The 13448-nt window shown below is 48.8% G+C and overlaps 1 protein-coding gene across 1 annotated transcript in view; it reads left to right on the top strand.

The window, feature by feature from the left end:
- Positions 1–13448, top strand: part of GRIK4 (glutamate ionotropic receptor kainate type subunit 4) — a gene marked incomplete at its 5' end in the record, with an annotated part of 311497 nt that overhangs the window by 285593 nt on the left and 12456 nt on the right. Inside the window, 3 exons of the mRNA XM_082626891.1 lie at positions 1904–2069; positions 3650–3875; positions 7851–7979. Coding sequence (XP_082483017.1) covers positions 1904–2069; positions 3650–3875; positions 7851–7979 — 521 coding nt within the window. The remainder of the gene's footprint in view (positions 1–1903; positions 2070–3649; positions 3876–7850; positions 7980–13448) is intronic.

Genomic DNA, 13448 nt, shown 5'->3' on the forward strand with positions numbered 1-13448 from the left:
CAAGCAACGGAAAATGCCACGTTGCTAACAAGAATGCCAGCTTCACAATGATAATGCCCCTTTCACCCAGGAGCAAGTCTCCACTGGCCCCTCTGGAGGGAGAGTGGGCATGATTTGCTTTGTCAGCAAAGGTGACGGGCTTGCAATGAGCTACTTACTCTCTCTGACCCGTCCTTTGTGACCAGTGGCAGAAACAGCCACATGGCTGCCCAGGGCGGAACAGATGCCAGAGTGTAGCCATGGGGCTGGGGGAAGCTCCCCAGCCAGCTCTGAGGTCATGTCCACACCCAGGGCTCATTAGCCCACGACAGTGTGGCAGAGCAGCTTCCGACTGCACGCCTGCACCTGGGGACCACTCACCACCACCACCCCAGCCTCCTCTGGGGGAAGCTCATGAGAAACAACTTCCAAGAGCGTGTAAGAGGCCAGGCAGGAGCAAGGAGAGCAGGTTTTGCAGATGGAGGGACTCCTGGCCCTTACAGGTCACAAGTAGGTAAGGTGCACAACTGATTTTCATTGCATTTCTACATGTCTCTGTATCTCACACTCATCTCATCCTTTACAGATTATTAGTCACTAATGACATATTGTCTCACCTGATCTCACAACACTCCAAAGACAGGTGGACCAGACATTATTATCCCCCATTTATTAGGCAAGCAAACGAGCTCAGAGGAAGTGTGTGGCTTTTCCCCAAGGTCTCATAGGTGGAATTGGACAAAGCCAGAACTAAAACCAGATCCCTTACTGGTGATCTGGCGCATGTGGATGCGCCCATCAAGTTGATGGATGCTCCTGTTCCTTCACGCCTGGGAGGCAGCTTGGAGGAATTCTTGGACACGTGGCAAAGGGGACAATGGGACTTCCTACTCTTGGAAATCCACCTGGAAGCTGCCGGCTGCTGCAGCCCCTGGCAAACACTGTGCCTTGGTTGGCAATGTCTTCATAATGAGTGAAGCCTCATTAATTCAGACTCCACTGATTCAGAATTTGGCGATTATCCAACCTCAGTTGTGCTTACATATATCTTTGAACCCCTATAAACAAATGGATTAGGAAGCAGATCCATACTGCTGACCAGATGGTAGAAGTCTTGTTTAACCTACTTAAGTGAGCAAACTGGTTTTAATGACTTGAGCATGTATGCTGCCTGAGTTGCGAAACTATTCTAATTTTAAATAAGTCCGATCTGCCCAATAAAACAACCTTCCATTCTGAAATAGCATGACCATTGTAAAAGCATTTTCTAATTCCAACTTCTCAGCAGTCCGAAGGTGCTTTTCACCAGTTCATCTTGAAGTGTTTCTGCTGTTACAATTTGTAGAACTGGTTATAGAATACAAATTTCTCAGTTACTTGGCCACATGACTTTGCTTCTCTGAGCCTCGGTTTTCTCTTCTGTAAAATCAGGATAAGATTTTCACCTCCCTGAGTTGTAGGGAGTACAGGAGATAGTGGGTGTGGCTCACAGTAGGGGCTCAGTACGTGGCAATGCTGCTCTGAATGTCGGCTGCATCATGACGGGGCTGCGGGAGGCATCCCAGCTCTAGCTCCGAACAGAGCCTCCAGGGCTGGCACCCTTATTAGCTCATTCACTAGCTCATTGCTCACCGTCTCTCAAGCTGTCTCATGTTCATGGACACACTTCTTTTGAGTAGAAACCCAATAATCACCTCCTTTAGGAAATAAGAGAAAGAAAGCCACTGTCTTCTTCTAGGCCACCATCCCAAGCCGTTCATTTCTGTTGACATCAAATGCCCTGCCTCCTTTCTCTTCCCCCACTAAGCCCCTCAGAAGAGGGCCACCTGGTCTCTCCCATGTCGCAGCAGGACTGGGGATGGGGTTTAAGACTCCTGGGGTGCCCCGGCAATGATGACGTACGTCTTGGTCTTTTCCTACATAGGTGGGCATTCACGCTGATCATCATCTCATCCTACACGGCCAACCTGGCAGCCTTCCTGACCGTGCAGCGCATGGATGTGCCCATTGAGTCGGTGGATGACCTGGCTGACCAGACCGCCATTGAGTATGGCACGATTCACGGAGGCTCCAGCATGACCTTCTTCCAAGTAAACCCATATGGTTGCTCACCAACATCAGGAATCGGGCAGAATAAAGTTGAGATGTTTGTCCACTGGAGATAAAAACATCTTGCCTCATCCCATCATCCCTTTTTTTTTTTTCGGTACGCGGGCCTCTCACTGTTGTGGCCTCTCCCGTTGCGGAGCACAGGCTCCGGACGCGTAGGCTCAGTGGCCATGGCTCACGGGCTCAGCCGCTCCGTGGCATGTGGGATCTTCCCGGACCGGGGCACGAACCCGCGTCCCCTGCATCGGCAGGCAGACTCTCAACCACTGCGCCACCAGGGAAGCTCCCATTATCCCTTTTGAACACCTAGTTTGGAGCTAGGTGTTCTCATGGGGCTCATTTTTCCCCTGCTCCCCAAAATACCCATGGAACCAGGTCCCCAAAGCACTTGGGTTAATATCAGCCTTGTCCCAAAGTGTTATACATGAATGATTAGCGCTACTTGAGATGATTTTGTGGTAGAACTATTTTTTAATTGCAGTGGTTTCATATTTATTGTAATGAGTATTAGAAAAAAATATGCAGTGACTCTAATCTGTACTTTTCTTTATATTTCTGCATAAGATGAGGCTAACGTACGCATTTAAATTTTTTAAGTAGGCTACATTTTATAAGTAGTGCTTAGACCAAGCAAGATTGGAGTAATACACAAATGACTAACGTGTAAGGAACTTTAGATTAAGCCGAGTTGGTTTCATTGATCCCAGACTAGATAGATCTCAGATCAGGACCCTTTTGGCTTCTCCGAGGTTCCCTTGCAAGGCTCAGGAGCCGACCCTGCCACAGTGGTGTGTCCACTGGCAGGTTACCAAGGCTGGCAGAGCCGGGCCAGACATAGGAGTAGTTTGCATTTGATTCAGGCTCTCTAGTGAAGCAGATTCCCCTGGAGTCAGTGAGTGTCTAACCAACCTGTGACCCAAGAAGTTCATTATCACACTAAACAAGTCCAAGGCCTTCAGTTTTCTGTTTCCCATACAAGTCTCAGGGGTACTGGCACAGGGACCAGTGAAGGCATCATGCAAACACAGGGTTTGGCTAGACCTCCAGAACTCTCTCAGTCTTGTTATTATTTGTAAACTAGAAGCCAACACTGGATATGTGATTGACGGATTCGTTTAGGGTTGATAGAGAAGAGCTGGCACTGCTCCTTCGGATGATGTCTCTTAAAAGTCCAGAATGAACCTGAGTTTGCTGCCTCTGCGCTAAAGGACAGTAGAGGACACAGCCAGAATTTCCATTCTCACTTTGGTCAGAACATGGAGGTTGGCAATGGAAGATGGGTGGATGAAGCAGAACCAAGGATCGAAGCAGTAGGCAGAGTTTACACACCTTCAGACCCTGTTCCTTCTTTGTCTTTGTAAAAGGTATCAAAGGCACAACCCTCTCCTCCTGCCATTAAGCAGTGGCAGTTGTGAGATGAAAGGGAACAGGTTCTTGAATATAAGGAGGGGACCGAGTAGCAGAAGGGCCAGAATTTTAGGGATCACGTGGATGCCCTCCCTTTCCAGGCCACCATCTCCTTTCTCTTTCCTCAACCTGCTTCCTTGCGTTCTCTTCCCAGAATTCCCGCTACCAGACCTACCAGCGCATGTGGAATTACATGTACTCCAAGCAGCCGAGTGTGTTTGTGAAGAGCACGGAGGAGGGGATCGCCAGGGTGTTGAATTCCAACTACGCCTTCCTTCTGGAATCCACCATGAATGAGTACTATCGGCAGCGAAACTGCAACCTCACTCAGATTGGGGGCCTGCTGGACACCAAGGGCTATGGGATTGGCATGCCAGTCGGTATGCAGGAGAGGAACAGCCTCTTCGGGTAGCTCCACCCAGGCAGGCTCAGGGTAGCTCAAACTGTCGAATGCAGCCTTGAAGTCAACAGCCCCTGTTTCTAGAACCAGGTTCACAGTGGCTTGAGATGGGCATTCTTAAGGCTTTTTAAAAAAGCAAATCCACATCCTTTCAAGTCATCAGGGATTAGTACCCAGTCCTTAATGATGGAAGGGCTACTTGATTACTTATTAATAGATTAATTATTAAAGGGCACATGGATGCCCTTGGCGTATTCTTTTTTTTTTTTTTGCCACACCGCACAGCTAGCTTGTGAGATCTGAGTTCCCCAACTGGGGACTGAACCCAGGCCCTGGCAGTGAAAGCATCGAGTCCTGCCCTTTGGCCATTTCTCTGATGTCTGACATCTCTACTAGCAGTGGAAGGGAGATGGAAGAGATGGTAGGACTCTACCATCTAGTGAATTAATTTTGCTATTAGTGTCCCTGGTGACAGGTTTACTCCGAAAGGGGACTGGTGTGATCGGAGGAGATGGCTTTCACGTCATCTGTGCATCTCACTGGTCCATCTGCTCTGGGTCAGAGCAGGTAGCTGAGAGTGGGCAGGAAAGCTCTGGTATTCACCTTGCTGACTGCGCCGTCGGTTTGTTGTAGGAAGGTAGAGATGCTTGGCTTCCAGAAAGGTATCCCAGCTGTGCCTTGCAAAGAATATCCCTGCTTTAGGCCTTCCCCTGCTGAGGGTTCCTCTATCAGAAGGTGAGGGGGAGCATGTTTGTGACTTTGTGACTGTGGAGGAGGTCTGGAAATGTCCCCCAGTGTTTCAGACATGTACCCTTCCCACACACACCATGGAGAGCCACACTGTATAGGGCTATACTTGTCCAAGTCTGTCCTCATACAAGGTTGTCCTGAAACCAAGCAGCCGGGGAAGAAGCAGGAATGGAGGAAATCATCTCATGTGGGGAAATTGATATACAGATGTGCATCTTTGTTGGTATGTTACACACCACTTCTCTCTCTTTTTGTTTTTTGAAGTGTAGTTGATTTACAATGTTGTGTTAGTTTCAGGTGTAAGTTAGTTTCAGGAAAGTGTTTCAGATATATATCTATTCTTTTTCAGATTCTTTTCCCTTACAGGTTATTACAAAATATTGAGTATAGTCCCCTGTGCTATACAGTAGGTCCTTGTTGGTTACCTATTGTATATATAGTAGTGTCACACCCCTTCTCTTGATCGGTACCTAACTCGGAGCTCTATAAATTATACCTGTGTCATGTGAAGGGCATGCGATGGAGTCAGGCAGATCTGGGAATGCACCCTGCTTTCTGGCTGTGGGACCTTGGATAGGTTATTTAACCTCTCAGAGTCTCAATTATCGCATTTGTAAAATCAGGTTTCTAATATGTACCTCAGAAGGTTGTTATAAAGGTTAAACTGAATAATCTGGTCTCACCACAGTGTTTAATCACACTTAGCCTATTAGGGGGAACATTAGTGCCCTCCCCACATTTTCCAATGTTCCCTCTGTTATTTGATAAAAGCAGATGACTTCTTCAAGACTGATCAGGAACCAAGCCAATGAATATAGGCAATAATATGGTTCACGCTTAAACTCTGTAATTTCTGACCCTAGTAGTTCTGTAAACTGGAAGCCTCACTCAGGGCACCTGCATACCCTCCACTTAGCATCATATTTCATTGATTTCATTAATAATACAGATTATGGGCCCCTTTGAGAAATTTACTGGTTGACATTGTGTTTCAAGATGGTGGAGGGAACCACAAAATGAACTAAGGTGCACCTTGATAATACTCTAGCAATTTAGTAAATTTAACTGAACTGTCAAGTGCTTCAAAAGTTTTCATGGCACAAACCTATAGAGTTGACATAAAGCAGACTGACTCTATAATTCTCATCAGTAACCAAGGAAAAGGGGAGGGAAATGCATTGGTTCTGTGTCTGAGGTGATGCTGTTTCCATATGTGTTACCTTAGTCTTATCCCACCTGCAGGGGAGATGTGGTTCTTCCCATACTAGAGGAGAGAACTGAGATTCAGAGCTGATAAGTTACTTGTCCAAGGTCACAGAATAAGTGGAGAGAAAAGCTGAGCTTGAGCCTAGGGGGCCTATCTCCAAATCCAGCATTTCACCTCTCAGACCGTGTTGCCAAACGGGTCCACCAGCTCGACAGGACAGGATAGATGGGGAAGGTGAGCTATGGGTTAGCCCAGGTTCTTAGATCAGGCTGGGAGGAGCACTGCATAGTCCATTGATGGGACAGAATTTAGGTCCAGGAAAGACAAGCATGTGTGTCCTTCTGAAGTGGAAAGTAAGGGTGTAACTATGGAATAAGCAGTGTGGTTAGACCCAGGAAGATGAAGAGAAACAGAGCAAGGAATGAGATGGAAAATTACTCGGGTAGTTTAGGAGCTAAGTAGGCAAACATGGAGTAAGCAGAATAATCCTTTCGTGGGGCCCTTGGTGTGCTATTGAGATTAGGTTGAAGATGCCTTGAAAACTGCTTGAAATGCCTTGTTGGCTGGATACTTGTCTCTAAACCTGGAAAATTCATTAGTCTCACCACCTAACACCATCTGTTAGTTCCAGTAGCCATTCACTTCAAATGTGTGTTAAGTACCTGCTATATAATATATGAGGTGCTGTTGACATTCACCCAGATCACTTTCAGTGCTGCAGGCTTGGGGTTTGAATGCCCAAGGGTAGTTGTATCTGTAGCAGGGAAGGTTCTGTCTATGGAGTCATGGACTGTTAGATGGCTAAGAGATCTGGGAGCTGATCTAGTTCCTTACCTGTCCAAGTGCAGCCCATGGCCCAGAGGCAGGGCACTGCCTTGGGACTTGTGAGAAATGCAAAATCTCAGCCCCCACCCCCAGACCCATTGAATTAGAGTCCGCAGGTCAAAAGATCCCCAGGGGATTCCTTCGTGCATGAAAGTTTGAGAGCAGGAATCTCTTTGTTCCAGCTTTTGCCTGTATCCTGCATCAAAGCCCTTTTCCCTGGGGCGTCTGTCCACATCAGGCCTTTACAGAGCTTGGACAAGAAAACTGGGCAGCTTAGTTCATTTCCAGCCTCCTGGCAGCTTTTTCTTAATGATTTTTCTTAATAATTTCAGGCCTCAGCCTGTGCTGGGGCATCGAGCTTTCCACGGTTTCATTTAAGCCTGTTTTTGTGATTAAACCTACATTCCAGAACCAAAACTCTTTGACCATACTCCATACGAAAAATTTAAAGAGAATTGCACTCAACAGAGCCTTCTGTCTGAGGAGGGAGGGAAGAGAGATGTAAATAGAGTAGTGGACGGGGCCAGGGGTTCTGGGGCACCCAGCAGGCAGCTGTGCGGGAAAGGGGGTGCCCCAGACCGATTCTCCACACAGATGGAGGAGAGGAAGCTTCCACCTCGCTCTGGGTGGCCCTTTTCTCATTGGTGGCCGCTCCCGGTAAACAATTGTCGGGTGTAATGTAGTGAGAGTTACAAAGGGCAGAGAAACTAATTTCAATAAAGTAGAAAATAGGCAACTGAATGGGAGGATTGTGTCGCAGAAGATTTCCCTCCTTGGCCTCCCAGGGGCAGGCGGACGGGGAGCTTTGCAACCAGCTTCCCGCGTGCTGATGGGGAGGTGGGCTCACCCAGGTAGAAAGTGTTGGCACCTGGGTGGGGAGGTGGGCGGCACAGCTGCCTGGAAGGCTGTCACTTGACCCATGCTGGGGTCTTGGCCGTGGGCTGGGCGTGCCAGTCAGCGTGGAGAGAAGGAAAGTAGAAACGCCTGGTGCCCTGCATGGCGCGGAGAGTCCTCAGCCTGAGCAAGTAGAGAGCCGTGCTCCTGCGGGGACCCCTGTCCCTCCCCTCCTATGTTACGTGGGCAGGGTGGCAGGGAGGTTTTCCGGGGAGGGAGCAGAGAGATGCAGACGGGGGTGCTCATGTCCTGTGTTCTGGGCTCTCCTGTGACCCACAGGCTCCGTCTTCCGGGACGAGTTTGATCTGGCCATTCTCCAGTTGCAGGAGAACAACCGTCTGGAAATTCTGAAGCGCAAGTGGTGGGAAGGGGGCAAGTGCCCCAAGGAGGAAGATCACAGAGCCAAAGGTAAGGGTGGCCAGGGCCTCCCCTCCTGCCTGGAGGACCAGAGCTGCTCGTCTGTGGCGTCCAAATTCCAAGTAATGCCAGGTTGAGAACAAGCCTTCGAAGGAGCCAAAGGCCGGGCTGGGACTGGCTGGGCTCATCCCTGTCCCAGGGTCTTGGGCTTACTGTACGGTATCCACTCCCGCCCGCTCCCGAGTCCTAGAGATGCCACCCCTGCCATGCTTCCTGAGTCCAGCCACTTCTGCGCCAGCACCACCTCTTCCGCCATGGCCCAGGCCACCAGCATCTCACAGTCATACGATTACAGCAGCCTGGCCTCCTTTTCCCATGCTTGCGCCTCTGCACTGTTCTCTCCACCAGAAGCCAGGGTGATTCTTTTTAAGATGCACGTAAGTTTGCAGCCTTGGCCTGCGCAAACCTTCCAATGGCTTCCCATCTCACTCAGAATAAAATCCGAGCTTTCTGTGGCCTCCCGACCCTTCCTGATCTGTTTCCCCCTTTTCTTCCTGTTCCCCAAGCCTCCCAGCCTCCTCCCACCTCGGGGTCTGCACACTGTTCCCTCAGAAGGTCCCTCAGAGAGGCCTTCCCTCCCCACGCCACACATCTCTCCCCTTCCCTTGGGCTCTGCTTTTCAGAGCTTATCACTACCTGATAGTATAGTGTCTATTCATTTGTTTACTTTCTGCCTCTTCGACTAGAACGTAAGTTCCATGAGGGCAGGGTTTGTCTTCCTTACAGGGCTGTCCACAGGGCCTGGCACATGGATATTTTATTGAATGAATGATAAATACGGCTGGATAGAAAGCAGTCACAGACTGACATGTAGTTGAAGAGTGTCGAGGGTCCCTGAACACCCAGCATTTTCTGTAGGGGGAACTTATATCCTGGCTTGCCCAGGATAGTCTCGGGTTACATCTGTTGTAGATCCATGAATGCCTGTTAGTTATTTTTAGAACGCCCTTTCATTTTCAAAGTGTCCTGGCTTGGGCAATAAATCATATGGTCACCCCAGTAATCTACTGCAACCTTGCTAAAATATGCAACAAATTTACCTATACACACTTGCCCCTGGGGAGGCAGCTGGGGAGTAAAATGAATGTTGCTATGTGCTTCCCTCTGCTCAGCGTGAGTGATTATCCAGGATGAGACACTAAGGGAATGACTTTGTGTTTCTAAGGGTCTCCATGTGCCCCTTGATCCTCTGAGGAGAGGTCTCAGGAATGTGGACCTACAGGGACAAGCCCTTTGTCATTTGGAGGAAATGCTACCCGTTCCTTTGCAGGAACGGTGGGAGGGCACACCATTCTTGGCTCTCCACTCCCCAAAGGTCAAAGGTGGAGGAGACTGACTCTGTTTGTTCAGAGGAAAAAAGAAATGGGGGAGGTACAGAGAAAAGTATCAGGAAACTTCCGTGGATTTGAAAGAATGCACTAGATGTTGAAGATGCCCAGGACCAGTATAGGAAAGGAAGCGGGGAGCGGGACATTGCAGGCAAGAAGCACTTGAGGGAGGATGCGGAGGCAGAAATCGGTGCAGCGGGCAGGGCTGTGAATGGGGACTGCGGGTGATGTGGGTGTGAGAACAAAGATTCCCGTGGGGAGATCTGGGCTGCCTAGACGGTTGGTACCCGGAAGGTGTGGGTAGCAGGATGTGCCTCCACCGCCCCCTCCCCAGAAAAAGACTCATGGATAGAAAGCAGTCTAAATCTGACTGGGCCCAGAATAGTCAAAGTAAAGTGAGATTATTGGTAAGTTAATATATGTCCGTGTTTTTCTGTGGGAGCAATGAACTTCAGAGTGGCGGGAAGGAGCGCCGTCTTACCAAGAAGATGGAGGGAAACAGTAGTGGCTTTTGATCTGGAGTAATTTAAAATGTAGGGTTGGCCGAAAAGTTCGTTTGGGTTGTTCCATAACATCTTACGGAAAAACCTGAACGAACATTTTGGCCAACCCAATAGAAATGGAGAGGTGGACCTGGGACCCAGAGTGAAACAGGAGAAATGTTCAGGTTTCTGTTGCCCTAGAAGCCCCTGGTCGCCCTCCGGCTGCCCCTCCCCACAGTGGGTCGGGTGCCTTCTGTGATTTTGGATGGAGCCCTCAACACACTATGTTACAACTCTTGGTTTCCTCTGCCCAGGTGATGGCACCTTAGATGTGGACCCGTCTCACCTGCTTCTGTGTCCCTGGCCTCCCCTACAGAGCCTGGAACATAGCAGGGACTCAGTAAACGTCTGTGGGATGTGTGATTAAAGCCACTGACTGGTAGCTGTCAAAAGCCACCAATTACTGTCCTCTTGGGCCACGCTAAGGTGGCAAATGAAACTGTGCTATGATGCTTTCCCGAGTAGCCTTCACGCTCAGAGCTTTCTACTCCTTCCAGTTTTTCCTGCCTCTGAACAGCTGAATGAACATATGCAGGGATGCAGGGACGCTGTAGACGCAGGAGGCTGGAGCAAAATGGGGGCTGGGCAAGAGCAAGGGCTCAGCGGGGTGCAGGGAACCCACAGGCTCCCCACCGGCCCCCGGCTGCCAGCTCTGGCTGCTCCAGGTCTCCGGCCTCTTTTCCTTACCACTAGTTGTGGGCTTCCTGGCTTTCCTTTCTTTTGTAAACCTGACCCTATTTGATCTCTTTGAGCCTGTTTCCCCTCGAGACTCACTACTGAGTTGATCCCAACTCTCCAGTTTCCCCTTTCATCCTTGACTCCTAAGCCCAGCCACAGGCCCTTCCCCTTTGTGCCCTTATTTCTTTGTGTTTATTTTCACTGCTAATCTATAGAGAAACAGTTGGAGGGCAGCAGATTGACAAAGACAGGGATGACGACACAGCAGCTGGGACTTTACAGTTTTCACTCAGGGACCTCAATTTAGATTGTCTCTCTCTCCCATTAGAGATTTCACCCGAAGTCCAATGGGCTCCCCCGCACCCCACTCTAAGAATGGGGCTCAAATATTTCCCTCCTGCACACCTATTTGTTCTGCTGACAGCCGCTAGGTTGGTTCTCTCCCCTGAGGCAGTGTAGACAGGGTTCAAGGTCACAGGCACTGGGTCAAATGGACTCCACTCCATAAATGGCCTTGTTATATACATTGTGAAGCATCTTTAAGCCTCTGTTTCCTCCTCTGGAGAATAGAACCAGAAATAATAATGCCACCTCCCCGGGCTATTGTGAAGACTGAATGAGATAAACCATGTTAAACACTCAGCAAAGCACTGGCGCAAAGGAAATGAGAACTGATTTTATTCTAAAATCTAGGCCTAAAGAAGAAATTGAGGTCTGAATAGTGTCCACAGCCACAAGTACACCCATCCACTCCATGTTCCTCAAGGCTACATAGCTTTTCTAAGATGAACACTTAGGGCATTAGTTTGTCTGTTGATAGTTGTCCCCCATGGACTATGAAAATCTCAAGTGCAGGGTCTGTGTCTTATTTATTTTTCTATCCCAGTGACCAGCATATCATCCAATATTTCATCCGTATTTGATGAAAGGATGAACAAGTAATGAATGAATGGGCAATCATCTCAAGGACGTCCAGACTGGTCCTACTTCTTAAGTCTTTTTTCCCCCAAACAGGAGCCCTGACACCCCAGTGTTAGATGGAAAGTGTTCACAGAGCCCTCCCTGCATCCAATGAACAGTGTAGACCACTGTGTATCAGGCACTGTGCTGGGCTCTGAGAGTATGAAAAACAATGAGACATGGCCCTGCCCTCAAGAGGTTTAGAGTTAAAGAGAGGCACAGATTATCACTATAATGGTTGCACTGTAGGAATGCTTTCATGGAGCTGGACAGAAAGTGTTCTGAAGCCCAGAGAAGAAAGTGATTAATTCTGCACAACAGTCAGGGAAGGTTTACAGAGACATTGGGCCTGGACCATGATGCCTTCATTAGGAGTCACAGCTTTAGGAGGTTGTGGAGCAGAGTTGTCACACTCAGACATTGGTTTGGATAAGTAGGATGAGGTTGGAGTGAAGAGGGCATTGAAAACCAGGTCAAGGCATGTGGACAGCAAACCAGTATGTCCCAAACTTTCCCAGGGAAAGAATTAATAGCAGAGGACACTGAGTATGCATGTTTGGGGATCTGGGGACAGAGTCTAAAGCAGCCCAGCATGTTTGGAATTTCCTCTTCTGTTTTGTCCTATAAACACATGTGAATTTTGCGTCTGACAATGTAATAGGGGCATGTTTATGTAATAGAAAAATGCTTTTCACTCCTAGACTCTAAGTAAAATCAGTGTCCCAGGAAGATGCCCTGTAAACACCCCAGAGCTTTGCATATGCCTTGGCACACTAACAGCACGGTGGACCGGGTTGGAGACATTGGTGGAAGACCTCAAAGGTTCTGGAGTGAGATGTGGCCTCAGGAAAGCAGGTGCTGTGGGTGGAATTCTGAGCTGTCAGTGGCATTCATGGTCCCAGAGCACAGTCATTGCCTCGGGAAGAACGGAGTCCAGTTATTGGCTTTAAGTTCTAAAAGAAGTTCCAACTCAGCAGATACAATGTTCTTAGAAGTCATGGTTTTTGATTTGCTAAAAAAGTATCACTATTTTGGAATACAGAAGGCCAGTACCTGAAGGAAGCTTTGCATAAAGCTAACACTAGAAGTTCAAAGAGCCAGGCCACCCAGTCTGCAAACCAGATAAAAAGATGCAAACCAGGAAAGGATATGTTAGAATGTGGCAGGTCCCTGAGAAGGAGCCTTGTGCCCTGCTGGGAGGGGGAGAGTGCCAGAGAGAACTCCTACATTCATTGCGGATACCAAGAGGTAAAGAGATTTTTGCTTACTTCTGGATTTTGGCATGCCCCAGAAATATGTCTCATGCCACGGTGGAGTGGGTGCGTGAGAGATAGCACATGGGCACCCAGGGCAGAGAGGTCCCAGGGACAGATCTGCATTTTCTGGGGCCCCAGACAAGGATATTGGAAATCTAAGAGGAATCTGGCATTAGGATGGGACATCAGCCCCACCCCCATGACACATAATCTCCTCCCCAACCCCAGACCTGAAATACATCCAGGAGTGAAGGGGGAACAGAGAAAACACCGTATTTAACTGAATGTAAATCTGAAATTTAAACATAAAGAAATCGCTACATTTTTGGCAATCAGGTGGAAACGGGAGTTTGAGGTAGATGTTAGGTACCTTTATAGGAAAATTAAGTTTTTTTGTTTTTGTTTTTGTTTTTTTTTTGCGGTACGCGGGCCTCTCACTGTTGTGGGCTCTCCTGCTGCAGAGCACAGGCTCTGGACACGCAGGCTCAGCGGCCATGGCTCACGGGCCCAGCCACTCCGCAGCATGTGGGATCTTCCCGGACCGGGGCACGAACCCGTGTCCCCTGCATCGGCAGGCGGACTCTCAACCACTGCGCCACCAGGGAAGCCCTAAGTTGTTGTTTTTACAGAGTGGTTGGCTTGGGATATTCTTCCCCATTCCACAGAATTTTAGGAAGTCTGGTCTGACAGCAGAGC

The sequence above is a fragment of the Mesoplodon mirus genome, assembly GCF_964341445.2.
Source record: "Mesoplodon mirus genome assembly, chromosome: 7".
Classification (NCBI taxonomy): Eukaryota; Metazoa; Chordata; class Mammalia; order Artiodactyla; family Ziphiidae; genus Mesoplodon; species Mesoplodon mirus.